The following is a 20,068-nucleotide window of genomic DNA, read 5'->3' as shown; positions in this document are numbered from 1 at the left end:
AGCCCAATGGCGGTAGCGGATTCTTAGTATTGACAAGTCTATTTTTTATTTATTTTGGCAAGATAGAGCAATAGATAAGGCGACATGGAACTACTGAAATGGGAAATAACTCTGATAAATGTACAGAAACCATGGCTGTCCAAGTATCGGAGTTATCAATACGCCAGGTAGTGGCTATTGACAGCAAAGGTAGTGAAAACGTCAATACGATGGAAATAAAACTCGAAAATATTGATATATCTTTAATAAAGTCTATTTTGCTTTAATGTGTTTATTTTAAATGAATGATATATGTTACGGCAAAGAATACAATTAAGTTGTTGAAAATGGACGTATATAAAACACCATTTACAATCTGTTGGCTACTTTTACCAGTCGAGCGCACCGCCTCCTCCACATGTCTGACGAGAGGCCAAGTGTGGTGGCTGGCCCCTCATCTTGCTTGGAGGTAGTGGTTCTGCAATCTCTATTGCTGGCTCTGCATCCTTTGCTAATGCTCTCAGCTCTTCGTCTGCTTTCCGTAACATCCATTTTGTCGTTGAAAGTACGGCATCAAGTGCTTCTGTAGGAGGAAGATAGATGAGTATCTCGTTATTTATCTCGTCTGCCTTGACCTCAAAAGTCATGATTGAGTAGTCGACGTCTGAGCAGCTTCCGCCTCCCTCAGCTGCGTTGGGGTTCAGCAGAAAATTTCGCTTATGTAGAGGACAGGACACATATTCTCTGCCTTGTTCATCTTCCCCCACTAGGCCATCTGCTAGCACAAACGCCTTCTTATGAGGGCACATGTTTTGTGATGCGCGCAAGCCACGACCCGGGATGTTCCACACAGCCAACTGAACTTCACCATATTTGACAGCAACCGATGTTGGTGCATCACTCTGGCGGTTGATTTCTGAAAGCTTGCAGACAGATCTCCATGCCCACTTTGCGTCTTTTGCAATATCCAATAAACTAAAGTGAAGCGGCGAGCTGTCTTCAGGCCAATCTGCGGGACGTTTTTGGGCCCGCTCCGTGATCTGTTCTGATGACATCTGCGTCTCATCTGTATTGGCAAACTGTTTGAAGTCTTTGCGGCGGTCCGGGTTATTGACAACATTTGTCCATTCACAATGATAGAGGCCAACGAGCACCTCCATCTCCATTTCTAGGTCGGCGCATATGCCGAGTCTGTCGTCAACGATGACCTCCTTGATGCCCTTGAGACCGCCCGGATATCTCTCAATCCAGCGAGCTGTTCGCTCGAGCTTGTCTGCTGATTGAATGTAGAACATAAGAAATCGGTCCAAGATCTTAATTGCTTGCCGTCGTGTTACATCCTCAGCAAGCAGTTCAGCATGGCGGGGCTTTGCGCCCCCGTTTCCTCCCACAAAGACATTCCAGCCTTTGGGCGTGGCAATGAGACCAAAATCTTTGCCCTGTGCCTCGGCACATTCTCTCACACATCCAGATACACCGCCCTTGAACTTGTGAGGAGCTCGAAGGCCCTTATATCGGTTCTCGATTTCCACCGCGAGACCAACTGAGTCGCCCACCCCGAATCGACACCAGGTATTGCCGACACATGATTTGACTGTGCGTAGTGCCTTGCCGTAGGCATGACCGCTCTCAAAGCCAGCATTGATGAGTAGCTCCCAGATTTGTGGAAGGTCCTGCTTCTTGGCGCCAAACATGTCGATACGTTGGCCGCCTGTGATCTTTGTGTATAGCCCAAACTTGTCTGCAACCTCTCCAATAACCTTAAGTCCCATTGGAGTAATTTCACCGGCAGGAAGACGTGGAACAACCGAGTAAGTACCGTCCCGCTGTACATTGGCAAGATAGCGATCATTTGTATCTTGAGTCTGGCGCAGCGAAGGCTTCATGATATTCTCGTTGTATAATGAACTTAAGATGGAGCCGATCGCTGGCCTGCAAACTTCGCAGCCAAGACTATCGGGCTTCTTGCCAACGACACGCATTACTACCATGAAGTCCTTGAGCTTTCTGAACTTGGCAATCTGATATAACTCTTGGCGCGAGTAAGCAAAGTCCTTGCAAATATGGTTGGAGATCTCGACACCAGCGTCTTTTAGTGCTCGGTTGAAAATGCTAGTTGCCAAGGGCACGCAGCCTCCGCAGCCCATGCCGCACTTTGTCGAAGATTTCATCTCTCCAAAAGAACGAATACCGCCAGATTTTACACACTCCACAATGTCACCCTTACTGACATTATGACAGCTGCAGACTTGAGTATCATGGGGCAAATCATCACCTTCTTCTTCGCCCTCCTTTGCAGCTCCAATAATAAATTCGGCTGGAGGCTTCTCGATGGGCTTGCTTGCATTGCAGAGGGCGACAAGCTTGACGTAGTCTTTGACGTCGCCAACCATCATGCCTCCCAAGATATACTTGCCATCTGCGGTGAAAATGTATTTCTTGTAAACATCTGAGAATGGATCTCGATAAATAAGAGCTTTGACCTTTTTCTTTATCTCATCTGGTGTGGGGGGAGTTGTCTGAGCCTTGCGAGCCGCATGGGCACTAATAGCTCCTGGTAGTGGTTTGCTGATCTTGCCCTGGTCTGCAAAGAAATCGCCAAATGAAGCGACGTCCACACCCATAAGCTTGAGCTTTGTACTGATGTTGGGAGATTTCATCTCTCTCTTGCTGTGGTAAGGCCCTTCCGTCAGATTGAATGCGAGAATATCTGCCATTTCGATACCAGGAGCTATCAGACCAAATGTTTCTCCAAGGAAATTGGCACACTCTCCAATAGCGTAGATATGGGGCAAATTTGTACGCAGTTGGTTGTCGACAATGAAGCCGCCACTCTGGCTGGCTGTGTCTATGGAAGTGCTTTTGGCGAGATCATCTCGAGGTTTGATTCCGACGGCAAACACAACCATATCGACGTCGTATCGTTGTTCCGGCAGCCCATCTTGTCCTTGAAGAAGTAGGCCAGTGAGTCTTTCTTCGCTATCCCACAGGAGATTCTGAACTCGGGCTTGGATCAACACTTCAACACCGAGAGACTTGATCTTCTCCAGTACTAGCAAGCCGCCTTCCTGGTCAAGCTGGCGACTAAGAACCCAGCGATTTCTCTCGACTAAGATAACTTGATCGACTTCTTCAAGATCTAAAAGAGCCTTGGCAGCTTCTAAACCGAGAAGGCCACCACCAATTACAGCTGCCTTGCGAATGCGGCGCCCAATAACGGCAGGGGCACTGATGGCATAGTCTATAATATTGTCGAGGTCTTTTATTGTTCTGTATACAAAACAACCTCTTGCGTTTTGGAACTGTTGCGGTGAGATATAGGGTGGTAAGGCCGCGTTAGAACCTGTCGCTAGGATGCACTCATCATAGTGGAACTGTTGCCCGCTGGCCGTTTTGAGATATTTTGCGTGAGAATCAATTGAAACAACCAGATCCGAAGTATGATACGTAAGTTTCCCTTTGGCATGTGATGAGTACCACTCCAGGGGGTTGAGGTATAGGCTTTCAGTTGAGCGATTCGTAAAGTACTGCGTGAGGCCAACACGATTATAGGCAATATACGGCTCTTCGCCGAAAACAGTGACCTCCCATTCGTCGCGTCCACTATCCAAGTCGTACTTCAAAAGCTTTTCGATGAAGGCAATACCAACCATGCCAAGGCCGACAACGGCAGCACGTTTTTTATGCCTTGGCTGTATGATTTCTGACTCTGGATGCATATCGACAGCGGTAGTGTTCATCATGTGCTTCGATCTTGAGAATATTCAGACTCATGAGATTCTAACGAGAGTAGAGTTTTGATCTCATTTAATCGTTGAAAGCTATCATGAAGTATAAAAAGCAACTGTTCAAGCTTTTTCACCACTGAGCGGCGAACATTATTGGATGGTGAGAGATACAATGAAACGCCATTGACGCTCCGAGGATTTTCGCATAACTAAACAAATTCATTGTTTTGAAGCAACTTCTGATAACATCATCATATCAACCATTTCCTCGGAGAAGTTAAAAATTGAATCCAGCGTCATATCTATTACTTAAAGAGTGATACTGCAGAGATGGCGTCGTACAAGATACGCACTGCGCCAGAGGAGATATATGACCACCTAAATCTCAGCGGTATCTATATAGCAGTAGTTGAGATAAGAGATATACACAGTATCAAGGAAACCAATGCCCCTGGTCCATTCAAGGATACTGTACTGTTATCAGTCTCCAGGACACATTCATGACATGCACTCATCTGGCATAGTAAATCTCGGTGTCATCGCGCTAACATCTCCGCGGAGAAGCACAATCGAGATAGCGATTTAAGGAGCAAATATCAGGCACCTGGTATGCTTGCGCGCACTCCCGACAAACAAGAAAAGGGCTCCATCTGTACGATATCAGACCTAGTCGTAGAGAACAGGCAAATAGGAATTTACTAGAATAAGCAAGCAACTAGCTAGGACGTTATCGCTGGGCATTTATTGGCCATGGGGTCTTTAGCGTATTAAGCGCCCTTACATTAATCGAAACCCATGGGGTGACCTTAGGCTAAACTTTGAGGTTGAAACTGGTGTAGCGAAGCGTGTGTCGTAGATCCGGTAACACCATGAGGGTGTTGGAGAGATTATTGCCTGCATGGATTCAATGCGGTTCGTATGCTATGTAAAAAAATTGACTGAGATGAGCTGTAAGTCTTTGGATGATTATCTTGAACGGCATGAAAGAGCATCTCCGGCTTTTGAGAGAGTCACTGATGCGCCTGTGCCTCCTCTTCATTCCACTTGTCTGTCCCAAATACTTGGTACATGGGAGATTCTTATTAGGCGTCATCATACCGGTGTCATGCTTATTAGACGTCATCTTACCGGTGTCATGACTTTCTCTGATATTGGCAAACTGTATCATTACTGAGTGATTGATCTTTCGTTTCTGGTTTTCATCTGCCTAGTTTATACAACACGCACATGATGGCTGCAAATCAATTGGCATCAGACACCGGCTCCGAGAGTGGAGGGGAGTGGTCATCTTCGCTTCCATCATCACCTGAACAATCATCTCCAGGAACGCCAGAATCATGCAGTCCAAGGTTGAAGGCAAAGCCAGAGTCAGGCCAAAAAGTGTGTGAGGCTGCTCTGGATGCTTCTGCATCATACCATGACATTACTTCACTCCCTCCCATCCCGAGGACCGAAGCTATACAGCCATTATCCACCGACTCTCAAACTCCAGATCATTGGATTGCACGAGACAGCTGCATGATTCGACTTACGGGAAAACATCCATGCAACGTAGAGGCCCCCTTATCCGCGTTGTTTAATGCCGGATTTCTTACTCCCCAAAACCTCTTCTATGTTCGCAGTCATGGAGATACTCCACGTGTCAGCATCAAACAGGCGCAGGAATGGAAGCTACGGATCCACGGACTTGTTGAGAAAGAAATTGAGTTTTCAATTCAAGAGCTCAAAGATAAATTCCCAGTTGTCACACTGCCTGTCACTCTGGTATGTGCTGGCAACCGTCGCAAGGAGCAGAATATGGTTCTCAAGGGGCTTGGGTTCAACTGGGGTGCAGCGGGTGTGTCTACGGGTCTCTTTACAGGCGTATATCTAGCTGACATTCTGGATTATTGCAAGCCTCGGAATGCTCTCCTATCTTCATACCCCTCTGGTGATCAACATATTCCTGGACGTGCGCGCCATGTCATCTTCGAAGGCGCGGACGAACTTCCCAAAGGGAAATATGGTACGTCCCAGAGGCTCAGCTGGGCGTTGGATCGAAGCAAGGGCATGCTCATATCTTGGGGCCTCAATGGAGAGGATCTTCTGCCCGATCACGGCTATCCTCTCAGATTAGTGGTACCGGGCCAGATCGGTGGGCGAATGGTAAAATGGCTTCAACGAATCGAGGTCTCGGACCGCGAGAGTCAGCACTATCTGCATTTCTTCGATAACAAGCTTCTCCCCACTACAGTAACGGCCGACCAGGCGAGAAAGGAAGACAAATGGTGGTACGATCCAAAATACGTTATCAATGAACTCAATGTCAATGCGGCAATCTGTTCGCCATCCCACAACGACACAGTCCAGCTGGCGTCTGATACTTCCATGACGCAGATCTTGGCTATAGAAGGATATGCGTACACTGGTGGTGGACGACGTATAACCCGTGTCGAGGTGACACTTGACGATGGAGAGACTTGGAATCTTTGTGATATAAAATACCCAGAGGATCTCTACCGCGTGTACCCTATAGGGAATCACCATTACTACGGGTCTCTTGACTTGACCATGACCGACATGAGTTTTTCATGGTGTTTTTGGAAGCTTGAAGTCGATATCAAGTCACTGCTAGCAGATCGCGATGCCGGGTTCATTGCCGTGCGCGCAATGGATGAAGCTCTGAGCATTATGCCGCGGGACATGTATTGGAATGCCACGTCGATGATGAATTCCTGGTGGTTTCGCGTCGCTGTATACAAGGAGAATCATGGCCAGACTCTCCGGTTCGAACATCCAACTGTACCAGGCAATGCCAACGGCGGCTGGATGCAGCGTATGAATGAGGCTGGAGCAGATCCGAGACATCCTTGCCTCAAGGGGAATAACTTGTTTACTGGCACATCTTCTAGTTCCACCACGGCAACTACGGCTACATCTAAAGCGGATGATGATACCAAGAGTGTGATAATTAATCCAGATAAAATAGCAACAATTGTTACGGCGTCTCAGTTTGCCGAGCATGCTGATGGAGAGGGCCCTTCTCCTTGGTTCGTCGTTGAGGGCCATGTATACGATGGGACAGATTTCCTTACGTCTCACCCTGGTGGAGAGCAATCTATTCGTCTAGCTGCTGGCGAGGATGCTACCGAAGACTTTCTGGCTATTCACTCCATGGATGCCAAGAAATTGTTGAAAGATTACCATATTGGAAAGCTGGAACAACTCGCATCGCCATCTACAAGTCTGTCACCAAAGTCTGATAACCAAGATGACCCATCTAAGCCGTTTCTTGATTCAAAAGTATGGAAGGAGATTCGCCTAGTACACAAGAGAGAGATTTCTCACGATTCACGAATCTTTCGCTTCGCCTTGCCTCACGAAGACCAGATTCTCGGCTTACCAGTGGGCCACCACGTTTACTTGCGCGTGAAGAAAGGTGACAGAGCAAGCGGAAACGTCAAGACCGTGCAGCGAGCATACACTCCGTATAGCTGCAGTGCCCAACGTGGCTTCATCGAGCTTCTAATTAAGGTGTACTTCCCGTCCACAAATTCGACGCAAACTGAAGCAGCCTTTTCTGGAGGTCAAATGACCATGTTGCTCGAAGACATGGCAATTGATGCAGAAACGGATGCGCAGACGGTAGAATTAAAAGGACCTATAGGTCATTTTACATATATCGGCAATGGGCGAGTTCAATGCAAGCCTAATAACCGTGTTCGCACCGTTAATAAGCTCGCTCTGATTGCAGGCGGCAGTGGAATCACTCCAATCTGGTCCACCCTCAAAGCCATAGCAGACGAGTACTCGGCCTCTTTAGCTTCTGACCATGACAAATCAGTAGAAGTATGGCTGATCTACGGTAATCGAGAGGAAAAAGACATACTGATTCGTGAGGAGCTTGACCAAATTTCACGCCATATGGAAGGGAAGCTGCACCTATGGCATGTGTTGAGTTCCAACGAGGTAAGAGAGGACTGGACGATGGGAAGGGGGTATGTCGATCTAGAGTGCCTACAAAATCACCTTCCACCAGCACCTTCTCCTCTGGCTGGTGCGGACCACAATGATACGTTGGCGTTAGTTTGTGGCCCCCCCTGCAATGGAAGCGAGTGTTTCTACAGCATTACAAAAGCTTGGGTGGAACATCAAGGAAGATATCATAACTTTTTAAGTATTTAAACTAAATATCAATTGCGCGATGAGATTTATTATTTTGTTTCGTATTGCACAGGAGCGGCTTCTTGAAGCTTAAAATTTTGCACAATTACAAAACAAAAAAAAACAATAAGCCCAATGGTTATAAATATCCCAATCCAAGCGGTGGCCGCTTTTTGCAGTATTTTCCGCGTAAATCTATCTCTTGCTGCAGCCTCATTGACATGGGGAAATGGCTGGTTTGGGATTCTCTTATTAAGGAACTTGCATAATGGCTCCCATCCAGATCCCAGTTCCACCTCAAGTAAGCGCTCCTTTGGAACTATTTTACGCACATACTCGTTGTGTTGTTCAATCCAGAGTGGGTTGCATTTGTATCCGGTTCTATCTTCAGCTCTGTAACACCATTAGTTCATCAATTAAGAAGACCTGCTATGATAGCGCTGAAGAAAGGCATCTCACGCTTCGAAGAATCCTCGCGCTGTATCGATAAACCATCGAACACCGGGCAGTGGCATGGTGATATAACCCATTACTTTGTTGCCTGAGTTCTCGGACACCGCCTTGAAACTTTTCCACCAAGCCGCTGAAGGCCGTGTGACAAGCACAACCTTCGCATCTGGATATAGCTCCATGAGCTCTGGAATGAAGTCAATGGCTGTTACATCGGTTGCACCAACAAACCCCGAAAAAGCATCATCCAGCGCTTCAAGCAGTTGAGTACGCTTGCCTGCGCGCCGATATCGATATATTTGATTCCATTTTTTGCAGTAGGCTAAGTCATATTAGCCCATGAGTATAATTTCCAAATGGAACCGTAAGTTGTTCTCACAATCTTCTCGGTTGAATAGCTGGGTAGCTGTATGGTGTACTGGTCCGTCAAGGAGTATTTCAAGAGCGTATGCGTAGGACAATGTCCCAGTTCTAGAGAATCCAGCATCTATTACTTCCAACCTTCGGCTTTTATCCGTCGGTACAGATGCTACTTGCCCCATTATTGATGTAAAGCTTGGAGAGTGGCTAAAAGAGCTATCGTCGCAGCAACTAGGAATTGTGGTGACATTCACGCAGAATATACGGCGTATTTAATATTCGTAGAATCTTTCTATCTATTTTTAAACGCACGCGGGGACGGATCTAGGCACTTTTTGAGTTACTTTAGTGAAGATGCAACGAATTTAGATCCTATATGACTTAGTCGAGGAGAGATGGCAGTCTTACTTCGTAAGCGCTAGCCGAACCTTTTATACACACTATGCTGGGCTACTTTTTCTCCAGCGAATGCAGAGCGCTGGTTTCAAGACCTCAGCATCAGATACCTTCCAATGCAATCCTTGACCGTATGGCTTTGGGCGGCTTACTCATTGCCCACTGTGGCGCCAAAGTGTCTAAATACACTACTTTTATGGTATGCAGCCTACGCAAAACTATAGGTGTTGCTCTGATATCATTTGACAACATGAAGCTAAGGGAGGTGACATAGATCCTTTGACAGGTATGAATATTTGTCTCATCCATTTCTTCGCTAAGTTTCTCTCTGTAAAAAGACTACCAAAGTATAATTAATCGAACCATAATGTGTATAGCTTATCCCAGTGTTGCATAGATAGTAGGTTAGACCAGTTGAACACATATCTCATTCTTTATTATAACCGGCGCTGCCTCATATGAATCAGCTTCTTAATGATCGATTCCTCATTGCCACTTCTAAAGCAAGGAGTATATCCATATAATGGCTTCCTTCGATCCAGGTTTGTGGAATAGCGCTCAACATGGCTCTGCCCTCTTTCAAAACCAGGGCCGGGCCTTCGGGGCCACAAATGTCACCCACCCCACTCACGAGGGCGCTCATTCTGGAATGTTGACCAGAACTCACAAACAACTGCACCATTTCGTCGTCATTTGGCCGATCTAGACGGATGAATGTGATGTCACGATCGCCCGAGTGTACATGCTGCCTGAGTGGCGGCTGCGTACTTGATTCTGGCCTATCGCAACCCAACTCTTCCTCACTGGAGACAGTGCTTTCTGCATGAGAGACGACTCGTCCTGGGGGACTAGCTCCATACCCCAAGAAACTTTTCTTTTTGGGCGTGTAGAATCCATATGCCCATAGTGCCAAGGTCGCATAGAAAACAGAAAGAGGATCGTAAAACGTTGCTCTCGAATACCGTCGGATATGCCAAAACACGCAGCCACCATGGATAACCGCTAATCTGGCCTTGGACTGATAGAGATATTTCAGTAAATAGAGTTAACTGGGGATTAGTTGCGGATGTTTAAGACTTACACTATCTCTTTGTGTCCATTCACGGATGAGATGCTCGGCTGCCTCTATCGCCTTTTGAGAATGACTAGTTCGGACACTAGCCTCATTATTACCTGACACTGGCAACACTGATTCCGCAATTGTCATTAATGCCACGCGTGGAACAAGGAGCACTATTCGAGAGTAGTGAAGGTGTAGAACCATTGGATGCTCCGCCCCTGAAAGAGATGCTATCTTTGCGTTTGCGGCCCAGTGTAAAACATCAACACAATCAAGAGCAGCATTTCTCCAATCGGATATGGCATTTGAGTGGTGTATAGAATGACCCAAGATTGTGAGTTTCTGAACCCCCGTAATCAACGATTCAGGTGAAGATACTGGGAATAAGCTTCTGCTTTCGGAAGTTGGAGTCCATGATGCTAGCTGCCGATTGTGGTACGTAGTTATCTTCGCAATCTCGTTGTATACCTCATGTAGAATGATACAGTGCGCGAATTCTCCAAGATTGAAACGAACTGACTTGGCTTGAAATAGTTCATTTGTAGCTTCGGAGAGTGATGGGTTTCCTATATCTGCGTTAACTGCTATCTTATAGACACGAGAAGATACTTTGGTAAAATACAACGTACGCTCTGTTTTCATAAATAATCCAGTCCAGTCATTATGACTTTGAGCCTGCCACAAACTTTCTTGAGGAAGATCAAAGTCGGCAGCCGCCCCACCACTTTGATCAATATCAAAATTGAAGTGATAGACCATCATAGTGTGTAGAACCTGTCGGGTTGCTTCAGTAAATGAAATTATACGTAGAAAGTCAGGGGCACTCGTACCCGGGCCGTGAAATACAAACGGCGCCAGCTTTCAGCCTCAACCCATTCTTCCCAATCAGTAGGTTTCAGCGCTCTATTGTTTCGATATCCCAGAAGATGTTTATGGCCCTGCGCGTTTATCAATGACGAGGTAAAGCTCCAAGTGCTGATCACAAAAGAACTGGGCTCCTTAGACTCGGAATAACAAAGCCCAATGTGATTCAATATTCGGGCCTGTAACACAGGCAAATCAGTCATCTCCTCTTTAGAACCCTCAGGTTCTTGCTGTAACAAACGCCTGCAAAATTCATGAAGCTGCGAAGAGCACGCTGTTAGTTCACCTGATCGAAAATAGTGTGAGCCAACGGCAGCTATTGCGGTTGTCAACACACATGATTTATTCACGTCCAAGGACGGCACGTGAATAAACGGGAGGATCGGATCGAAACATTTGAAGTATAGCTCTACGAATAAGTTTAGTAGCGCTAATGGTGGAAAGCTCTGCATTCCAAAACAAGGCATTTGCGACTGCATTTGCGACTGCATCTGACGACAGATATCATCGAAATGCTGAAGCATGGCGTTATATGTGAGGTCAGAAATCGCCATGGAAGGATTGCAGATACCGTCATCGAGTTGGTCTATTCTTTCAATGTCTGGAAATATATCATCGCGCTTCGCACGGGTTGAACAAGCATTTCGCGCACCGTTGGAGCTTGTCGCATACAAATCTCCACGTTTGTAGTTCGGGGAAAATGAGCCTTTTGGTGGAGAGGTGTCGGGTATAGATTCATTTCGTGAAACGCCGTTGGATTTCTTGCCGTTGACACCTGCCAGAGGAGGCATGTTCAAGTTCCACGATTGCCCTTCCAGCATTCCATTTGCTGTATTGCTGGAATCGATGGAAATCCATTGCGCATCATCGAAAGGTGAAAGAAGGACAGTATCGTAGAGTGTGGAACCTAAATTCAGGTCAATCGACTTGTCAAAGGGCAGCCAATTAATTGGCTGGTTGAAGGCCTCGGCGTCTGACTGAAGCCCATCATTTCGGAATGGCCACAGAGCAGATCCAGAATGGTCAGAGGCTAAAATGGATGAAAACTGATTATCAGATATTGGAGAGCCAGCAGTTGGTGTCCATGGTGCAGTCTGGCCTGCAGCAGTGTACCGTCTAGTTGATGAATCTGAAGCTTTATCTGACTGACTATGGATTTGATCAAAGATAAGGGCAGTCAGGTTATGGCCATTACCGCTGAAATCTTCCAAGTTTTTTTGTAGCGTACCCGAGGATACTGGCTCGGCGGCAGAAGCATTCTCAGTATTGGGCAGCTTCAATGCGCTGCTGTTTTCACCAGAGGAGTGTTGGTCGAAACTACCTTGCTGCTGGCCTCCCGGATACACACAGTCCAGGCACCGACGAGAGCATCTCATACATGGCAGTCCCTTGGTGCACTTTTCTCTCGCTTTTGCGCAAGCATAGCAGGCTCGGGATTTGCGTGGTGCGGAACCATTAGACAGAGGCTGAAGAGGCACTTCTGATGGGTCAGCGCCATGTGCTGATTGGTGTTTGGATAAAATATCGCTGAGAGCAATATCAGCACAGTACATGTTGAACAGATCAAAATCAATGAGATAAGGGAGACAAAACCTTCTGGCGAACTGCTTGTTACAAACATGACAGGCGTATCGTTTCGAGGTATCATGATTGCGAAGATGCCGCCTCATGTGCTCTGGTCGGATGAAGCGACGATGGCATTCTGGGCACTGAAGTTTTCTACCATCGATATACAAGGCGCAATCAACTGCAGGATCTTGCATCGTTTTGATGATGGTACTAGCCCAAGACCTTTTAGAAGAGAATTGCGCTGTTTGTTTTTAAGATTGTAAGTTAAAGGGCAAGACTTGCTTGTCAGTGGAAACTACAAATAGCCGCTTTAGCATAAAATCTGGGGATTGGCATTTCCCCACAAGCCCGTATGGAACGCCACTTAGGACTCCGAAATGTAGTTCAGCGTTTACATGCGCGCCAATCACGTCCACATTCGCCTCTAAACCTGGCTGGATCGCCCTCCATTGTATGTAATAAAGTCTAGAATTGTCCGAGTGCTACACGATTTGGGGTCTTTGAATGTTCGCTCGACTTAGACCAACTGTGTAGTCATTTGGTAAGCATGAGCCGATGACTCTAGATGGGTTTAAAGCAGAAATGTCTGTATTAAACTCCATGTTAATTATTGCATTTTCCTTGCCTATAACATTGTGCGGCTTTTTAGCAGCCAAACAAAAACTCAGTCTTCCCCTTGGCGCAGCAGCACCCTCATCTCTCCGTTACCACCTCTGTTGGCTCTTAAAAAGTAAGGTATAAATACCGCACTCTTTTCCAATCTGTCGCTGACGATCGAGGTATCAAGGATTGGCCCAGCAGTGCGCGCAGAAATATCCTCATTCGTCAGCCAGCATTTTGTACGTAGCTCAGTATAGCCCTCTCCGTTCGTCATGGATTTTGCTTCCTCCGAGATGGGCTCGCTTTTTTTAAGTGTAACATCCCGGAAGTGATTATGCTGCCACGAATTATCAACATCTTCCATACAGTAGATGATCGGGCCTCGTGCAATCCCAAGAACGTTCTGAGCCGTGTAAGGATGCGGCGAGATGTAACGCGGCTCAAACCCTCCAATGGTGATGGAAAATGTTCTGTAAGCATTCGTATAGCTAGGATGCAAAGTCAGATAGCCTTTGTCAATTGAAAAGTCATCTGAAGCAGGGATAGGTGCCATTTTGAACTGCCCGTGGCTCCACGATGGCAAACGAAGTCGAATAGTAACGCTCTGGGATTGCGAAGACAGCTCGAGAGCTACATGGCCATCCCACGGCCAATTCGAAGTCTGCTGCAAAGAGACAGTTTCCAGCGATGCCGTGGTATATGACAGACTAGCAGTCGTGTAGAGATGGATATTTATCGCAACTTCTGCTTCGCTTTCTTGAACGTGCCAGACATAGCCTCCGAGACTGCCAAAAAGTCTAGTCAAGTTTGGCGGACAGCATGCGCACCAAAACCAGTCCTTGCGTATGCTCTTATCAGTATCAGAGCTTGCCAGCTGGTTAACGTAAGTGAATTGCTTTCCATCAAGACTCATTGCGTTCATTACATTGTTGTAAAGACACAATTCCATGATATCTGAGTATCTTGAGTCGAGGTCAAAGGAAAGTAATCTCTCTGCGAGCATCATGACGCCAATTGAGGCGCACGTCTCTGCGTAACAACCCCCTTCATTAGTGCCGGTGGGTAGAAAATAATCACATCCAAAGCCCTCCCATTGTTTAATTGCGCCGATCCCGCCAGTCACGTACATTTTCTTGTTCACCATGTTGGTCCATAATCGTGATACGGCTTCCATCCACGCATCAGGGTTACATAAAGCCTTATCACCTTTATGGTGCAGTTGGATCATGTCAGCCACAGCTGTGAGCAAATACACTGCACGTACAGAGTGGCCTTCGATTGTTTCCTGCTCCAAGATAGGCTTGTGAGCTTGGCAGTACCAGTGAGAATCCTTTTCGGGATATGTGTTGGGCCGAGTGTACCGATTTTCTTTTCTTTGCTGAGCTTCCCAGTCGAAGTAGTGCATTTCGTGCTGGCCAGACGCATTTCCCCGTTCTTGAAGGAAATATTGAGCAAGTTCGTAGGCTTCATGAGACTTGGTGACCGTATAAAGTCTGAAGAGAGCCATTTCAATTTCCGGATGGCCGGGATATGCGTGCAATTGATCGTGGCAGCTCCCAAATCTGCAATGGATCAAGGACACGTATTTGAGAATGGGATCCAACAGGTGATTGTTTTGGTAGTGCTTGTGATGCGCGAGGGCTGCTTCTATGAGATGGCCTGCATTGTACCTATCGTCGGATTAGCTCGTACAAGTTGATAGTATAGATGATACTAACAACTCGTGCATGTCGCGAAGATTTGACCACCTCTTTTGAGGCTCAACAACTGTATAGTGCACGTTGATGTATCCGTCAGATTGCTGAGCACCTCGTATCATGTCAACTAATTCCCGGACGGCAAGGTCAATATTGGCATCGTATTCTCTCTGAAGAAAATAACAAGCGCTCTCGATCCATTTTGCAACGTCGCTATCCCAGAATAGATGATAGGGAACCGGCCACATGGACTTGTCATCATAAATCGGATGCCATTTGAGCTTAAAGCAGTCGTATCTTCCCGTCTGCTTAAGCTGCTCTAATTGGGCGTGTAGTGTAACGCTGGCAATTAGATGTCTTCGTCGCGAAAGAATGGTTTCTCCAAAAAATGAAGTGTTATCGAATGTAGACTGAGGATGCGACATGTTGATGAGCCTGGTGATGCGCATTGAAGCTTCAATATTTAGGCAGATTGAAGCCGGTAGCTTTATTGAACCACAGTTTTGGAGAACGCAACTAGGAATGTTGCTTCCACTATTCTAGGCCTGTGTTAAGAACCATACTACATTATCAATTCGGGTTATTTACCTCCGGGAAGCCTTCTTTTTTCCCCTCTGTTCTGATTCAAAGCCTCCTCTTCGAATTCAATCGTCAAGGTTGTTCAAAAGCTTGACCATGGCAGGTCTAAGCATATGCCGTTTAAGATTCCGGTGGACCCCTGCTTATTCTGGGGAATGCTGATGCTCCGTGCGGTAGCTCCGGTGGATCGTGGGGACATCTGATGCCATAGCGAGCGCTATTGCCTCCAGGCTATATGGCGTTAAGATTTGTGCCTGAATTGAGTAAAGCCATGCCATAAACAAACGTTTCCAGCACTAACTTACACTGGATATAGCCCACTGTTACAGTGGTTCGACTGTGTCCACTCTGTCTTTCCAGAGACAATGCTACGCCATATACTCCAAGGTTGGCAAGTATAGATATTAGGTAGGTATTCAAAATGGATCAGCAAATTTTGAAGTATCTGCAACTGCGTGAATTAATAGAACAACCGTTGCGATTTATGTAATGGTACTTGATACATCTTTCCCGCTAACGGCAAGGACACGAAGTGATAAGATACTTGTATCCATATACGAAACAGCAAATTTCACTGACATATGAGGGCAAACGTAATATTTATAGCACTACATAACTTTTTTTCATAAACTTCAATATACTATTGAATGGTAGATCAAACATCAAACTCAAATGCCCAGCCCGCAATGGTGTCAGTTTGATATATGGGAAAAGTTAGAGACCCAGCGCTATATGAGTGTGCGACCGTATTCCGAAAGACAGGCGCCGCCTGAACTGAAAGCGGGTTGCTTCCATCAAATTCCCATGTACTGATGGATAGAGATCCAGATGATGGTTTTCCTACAGATGTCAACCCATTAAGAGTGACATACCACGTTCCGCTCTGGAGCTTTGTGCCAACGATGAGTCGCACGCGATCCTGTCCAATGGTGGCATATACATCTAGATGCGTGTCACCGGATCTCTGGATGGTGGCTCGGTTGCCAGTCATGTTAGTGGCGTAATACCGGTAGACCCAGTAGCCTGGTGCTGGTGCATAGTCTGTAGCTGCGTAGTTCATCGGATCGGCTTTCTTCGCTGTAGGTTCTCTTCAGCAAATTATTTGTTTTCATACAGAAACTCATTTTGATCTAAAGGGGGCCTTACTGATGAGATTAGCAAAAAGATCATGCAAAACTGTTCCGCCTTGCCAGTTGCCTAGCAAACCGATGAAATCGAAGCGCTCCAGTCCGGCGATCCACCAAATATATGATCCGGGAACCATCTCTTTGTATTGAGCGTACTCGTTGACATTTACCTGTCTCTGTGGGGCATTATATGTCTTAAGAAGTGCTGAGAGACTGGCATTTGTGAAACTCGGATCATTGGTGGTATCGGTCTCACTCCCTTCCAGATGATACGTATACTGGTCGGGAATCGTGTTATTGCCAGCCACTTGGCGCAACCATTCTGTCCACCACACATTCGTCGCTTGTGGGCGATAGGCCAGACTAGGACCAACAATGTTCATGTTGTTGAACCTTGAATCTGAACGAATGAGCTTATGAGTCCGGACGTAGAGGTCAATCCATTGCTGCATGCCCCCTTTGCCCTTCCAAAATATACTAATGTCAGGCTCATTCCATATCTCGTAATTCGTGCCATTAAGGGCATTGTTCGTATAGAGATCATTCAAGAGTTGGCGGACAAAATTGTCGTAGTCATCCCATTTGCCGTTGTCACCAGGCCAAACACTGCTGGCATTGGTATTGTCTGTTCCCCAGATATCATGTGCCAGCCAGCTTACTTCGGCATTATACTTACGACAGGCGTGATAGTTGGAGAGCGAAGACTGAAATCGCCCGCGGTATTCCCCTAGTCCCCATGTCCAGCCACGGTTGGGAGCGCCAAGTTGAGCCCCCCCAGTGCGGCAACCTCGTATATCAAGGTCAGTCCAGCTGGCGTTCACAATTGTTAGTCACAAATACGGGGTGAAATGCAAGGAAGGAGCTAGCTAACAAATGGGATGGTATTTGCCCGCTATTATCTGGAATACCATAGATGAATCCAGACGCAGCATGTTTCGAAGGTCCGCGGGACGCTGCAAGGTTCACAATCGCTGTATTATCTGCTCGCTGCTCCAATACTGGCGAAGCGTTGGCAGATATCAGGTTCAAGGCAAGCCATAGAATTGAAACCATGGCGGCAGAAATTAACCTTCAATGAGATGCTGAAGATGAAAACTTGAGAGTCTTTCTGTTCCCGTTGCAATACATCGACACTCTAGTGTTTGGATAACATCCGTATTATATACGCAAGAGGCGGTTTTGAGAAGGGCAAAATGTATATCTCAGTCTACCCGATGCTTAGAGCCGCCTTGGGTGTGCACCTTGACCAATCATTGCCTTTCCGTATCCCACCGGGAGCGTCTCTGCATATGGCCGGAGTTCACCTGCCAGAAATGTGGACATGTGGAGATCGGAGAGCACCCCGGACTGTTCCCCGCGCGATACGAATCAAGCAATGGTGGAGAGCTTAGTCTAAGCTGGGGTATTGCCAAGGATAATACTAAAGATGTAAATCCACCTCTGCTAGACGTCTAGAGAATTGTGTTGTGTTTCTTTGGGGGCATTCGTATATCATATCAGTAAAGCTCCACCGAACACTTGTGTTCATCAACAACATACACAAAAGAACCCAATGCTCTGGAATAAACAATGGGCTTCTTGACGGTCAGTATTGTCAGTGTAAACGATAAATGTGATTTACGTGTTAATATCTTTTTCTAGACATTCCTTCCGCCAGGCGACCGCTATGCGGCACTCCTGCTTTATGGCATGGTACTGTCGACATGTTTCAATGGATACGACGCAGGTATCATGACTGTTATTCTCGCAGATAGCCAGTTCATCGAGTACTATAGCGTTGATGCCAATCGCTCTGGTATCATTGCTTCCATTCCGTGGGCAGCCACCGGTGCGTTCTCTTACTACTAGAATCTTTTTGTCAATCAGATTGAGGCGATTGAATAGGCTACTAAACTCTCTCCGGCCAGGCGTTGCGCAACTCTTCCTTGGAGGTACTCTCGCAGGCTTCTTAGGACGTCTATGGGCGCTCCGTATTTCAATTGTCATCATGATTGTTGGTGTCGTAGTACAATCAGTACCGAATACGTTTGGAGTTCTCATCCTCGGCCGACTATTAAGCGGCCTTGGCTTTGGGTGCGTTTACATAGCAACGAGTCTCTACGGTAAGACCCTATCGCCAACTGCCATCAATGTACTGTACGATTCCAGAAGCTTATTGAAACTCCAGTCGCCGAGTGCTCCCCCAAAGCGCTGAGGGGAAGTTTTGTCGGCACAGTTACGCAATTTGGCTACCAACTAGGAACCCTAGTCGCGTTTTGGGCAGGCTACGGCATGTCCTTCCACGACCATCCATTCAACGTTGCCTGGCGTGTTTCAAACTTGATCCAAATTCCAATTGGTCTCTCTTTCATCTTCATATCCTTCTGGTACCCTGAATCGCCGCGATGGGTACTTGAAAAGCATCCGGAAGACACGGATCGTGTGATGAACATTTTATGCAAACTTCGCATGGGGGCTCCAGACTCTCCTCATGTGCAGGAGGAGTACCACGAGCTCATGGCATCATACCTCTATCGCCAACGCTTCAAGTCTGGCTATATCCGAATCTTCACCTCAGCAGCCCTAAGAAAACGCCTCCTATACGGTTTCTACGCTACCGCTCTTCAGCAAGCCGGAGGTATTGCCGCGTTGACCATGTATGCCGCCATAGTATGTTCGCAATCCAGTCCAAACACCGAGTAAACTTGGAGGTCATGCTTACCAAGTCAACAGATTTATAAATCGCTGGGCTGGGACAAAGGCCACCAGGCGTTGGCCATCAACGGCATTCAGGCAGTTTTGCAACTCTTCATCGTGCTTATTAACACCGTAACCGTAGACCGATTCGGTAGGAAAGCACTTTTAATTGCGGGATTCTCAATCCAGGTCCTGGCGTTACTCATCATGTCTAGCCTCACAACAGCATTCCCCCATAACGACAACAAGCCGGCGGCAGTCATGGAGGTTGTATGTCTCTTCATTGTTGGCATGACATACTGTTGGTCAAATGGTCCAATCGCCCCTGCTATCGCGTCGGAAATCTTTCCACAAGAAGTTCGAGACAAAGCTTTTGGAATATCTCTGCTTGGACAGACCGCATGTCTCCTGGCAATTACCCAGCCATGGCCCAAGTTTAATGAGGAAGTTGGCGGGAGAAGTTACTGGCTCTTACTAGGACTTAACGCTCTTTGTCTGGTATGCAAACAGGATAACGTCCCCTTCTTTAAAACTTGTCGTGACTTACCTATACGTACAGCTAAGTGTGATATTTATTCTCCCGGAAACTAAAGGAGTATCTCTGGAGCGCATGGATGCAATATTTGGCGAGGTCGATGCCGTCGAAGCTGGGGAGGAGGCTCATGGAGACAAATTGGAAATGGTAGATGTAAAGCAGGAAGAAGTGAATCTGGAGGCTGAAATAAAAGGAGAGAGTGAACAGTGAGTGCTGTAAGTCGGTTGCTCTGAGGGTTAGGTTTGAAACTATCGCTGTAGGTCGCTGACAACTAGTGAGAGATGAGGTAAATAGTGACTGCATAA

General features: G+C 46.7%; 7 protein-coding genes across 7 annotated transcripts; 2 read left to right on the top strand and 5 right to left on the bottom strand.

The window, feature by feature from the left end:
- Positions 1–231: 231 nt before the first annotated feature.
- Positions 232–4,060, bottom strand: TrAtP1_010555 (uncharacterized protein). The gene has a single exon (XM_066114759.1). The coding sequence runs from the start codon at positions 3,720–3,722 to the stop codon at positions 369–371; it is 3,354 nt and encodes a 1,117-aa protein (XP_065970856.1). The 5' UTR covers positions 3,723–4,060; the 3' UTR covers positions 232–368.
- A 616-nt stretch (positions 4,061–4,676) lies between these two features.
- On the top strand, positions 4,677–7,871 carry TrAtP1_010554 (uncharacterized protein; the record flags this gene model as incomplete). Its single annotated transcript, XM_066114758.1, has 1 exon — positions 4,677–7,871. Exon 1 carries the CDS (start codon positions 4,935–4,937, stop codon positions 7,869–7,871), a length of 2,937 nt encoding a protein of 978 aa, XP_065970855.1. The 5' UTR covers positions 4,677–4,934.
- A 434-nt stretch (positions 7,872–8,305) lies between these two features.
- Positions 8,306–8,842, bottom strand: TrAtP1_010553 (uncharacterized protein; the record flags this gene model as incomplete). The annotated part of the gene is made up of 2 exons (XM_014089515.2): positions 8,306–8,622; positions 8,680–8,842. 2 exons carry the CDS (start codon positions 8,840–8,842, stop codon positions 8,306–8,308), a joined length of 480 nt encoding a protein of 159 aa, XP_013944990.2.
- A 2,415-nt stretch (positions 8,843–11,257) lies between these two features.
- TrAtP1_010552 (uncharacterized protein) lies at positions 11,258–12,614 on the bottom strand (the record flags this gene model as incomplete). Its single annotated transcript, XM_066114757.1, has 3 exons — positions 12,574–12,614; positions 11,331–12,507; positions 11,258–11,266 (listed from the first exon to the last, which is right to left on the bottom strand). Exons 2-3 carry the CDS (start codon positions 12,354–12,356, stop codon positions 11,258–11,260), a joined length of 1,035 nt encoding a protein of 344 aa, XP_065970854.1. The 5' UTR covers positions 12,357–12,507; positions 12,574–12,614.
- Positions 12,615–13,213: 599 nt separating this feature from the next.
- TrAtP1_010551 (uncharacterized protein) lies at positions 13,214–15,271 on the bottom strand (the record flags this gene model as incomplete). Its single annotated transcript, XM_014089641.2, has 2 exons — positions 13,214–14,819; positions 14,868–15,271. The coding sequence occupies 2 exons, from the start codon at positions 15,269–15,271 to the stop codon at positions 13,214–13,216; spliced, it is 2,010 nt and encodes a 669-aa protein (XP_013945116.2).
- An 809-nt stretch (positions 15,272–16,080) lies between these two features.
- On the bottom strand, positions 16,081–17,605 carry TrAtP1_010550 (uncharacterized protein; the record flags this gene model as incomplete). Its single annotated transcript, XM_066114756.1, has 3 exons — positions 16,081–16,502; positions 16,572–17,362; positions 17,424–17,605. 3 exons carry the CDS (start codon positions 17,603–17,605, stop codon positions 16,081–16,083), a joined length of 1,395 nt encoding a protein of 464 aa, XP_065970853.1.
- Positions 17,606–18,121: 516 nt separating this feature from the next.
- Positions 18,122–19,973, top strand: TrAtP1_010549 (uncharacterized protein; the record flags this gene model as incomplete). Its single annotated transcript, XM_066114755.1, has 6 exons — positions 18,122–18,136; positions 18,194–18,380; positions 18,460–18,654; positions 18,720–19,201; positions 19,265–19,726; positions 19,788–19,973. 6 exons carry the CDS (start codon positions 18,122–18,124, stop codon positions 19,971–19,973), a joined length of 1,527 nt encoding a protein of 508 aa, XP_065970852.1.
- Positions 19,974–20,068: the final 95 nt, after the last annotated feature.

This window comes from Trichoderma atroviride, chromosome 5 (genome assembly GCF_020647795.1).
Source record: "Trichoderma atroviride chromosome 5, complete sequence".
NCBI classification, from domain to species: domain Eukaryota; kingdom Fungi; phylum Ascomycota; class Sordariomycetes; order Hypocreales; family Hypocreaceae; genus Trichoderma; species Trichoderma atroviride.
Note: the sequence above shows the minus strand (reverse complement) of the source record. Positions and strands in the feature narration are given on the sequence as shown.

Bases quoted from the DNA above. Each gene is read 5' to 3' on its own strand.
- TrAtP1_010555 (XM_066114759.1), bottom strand. From the start codon at position 3,722: ATGATGAACACTACCGCTGTCGATATGCATCCAGAGTCAGAAATCATA.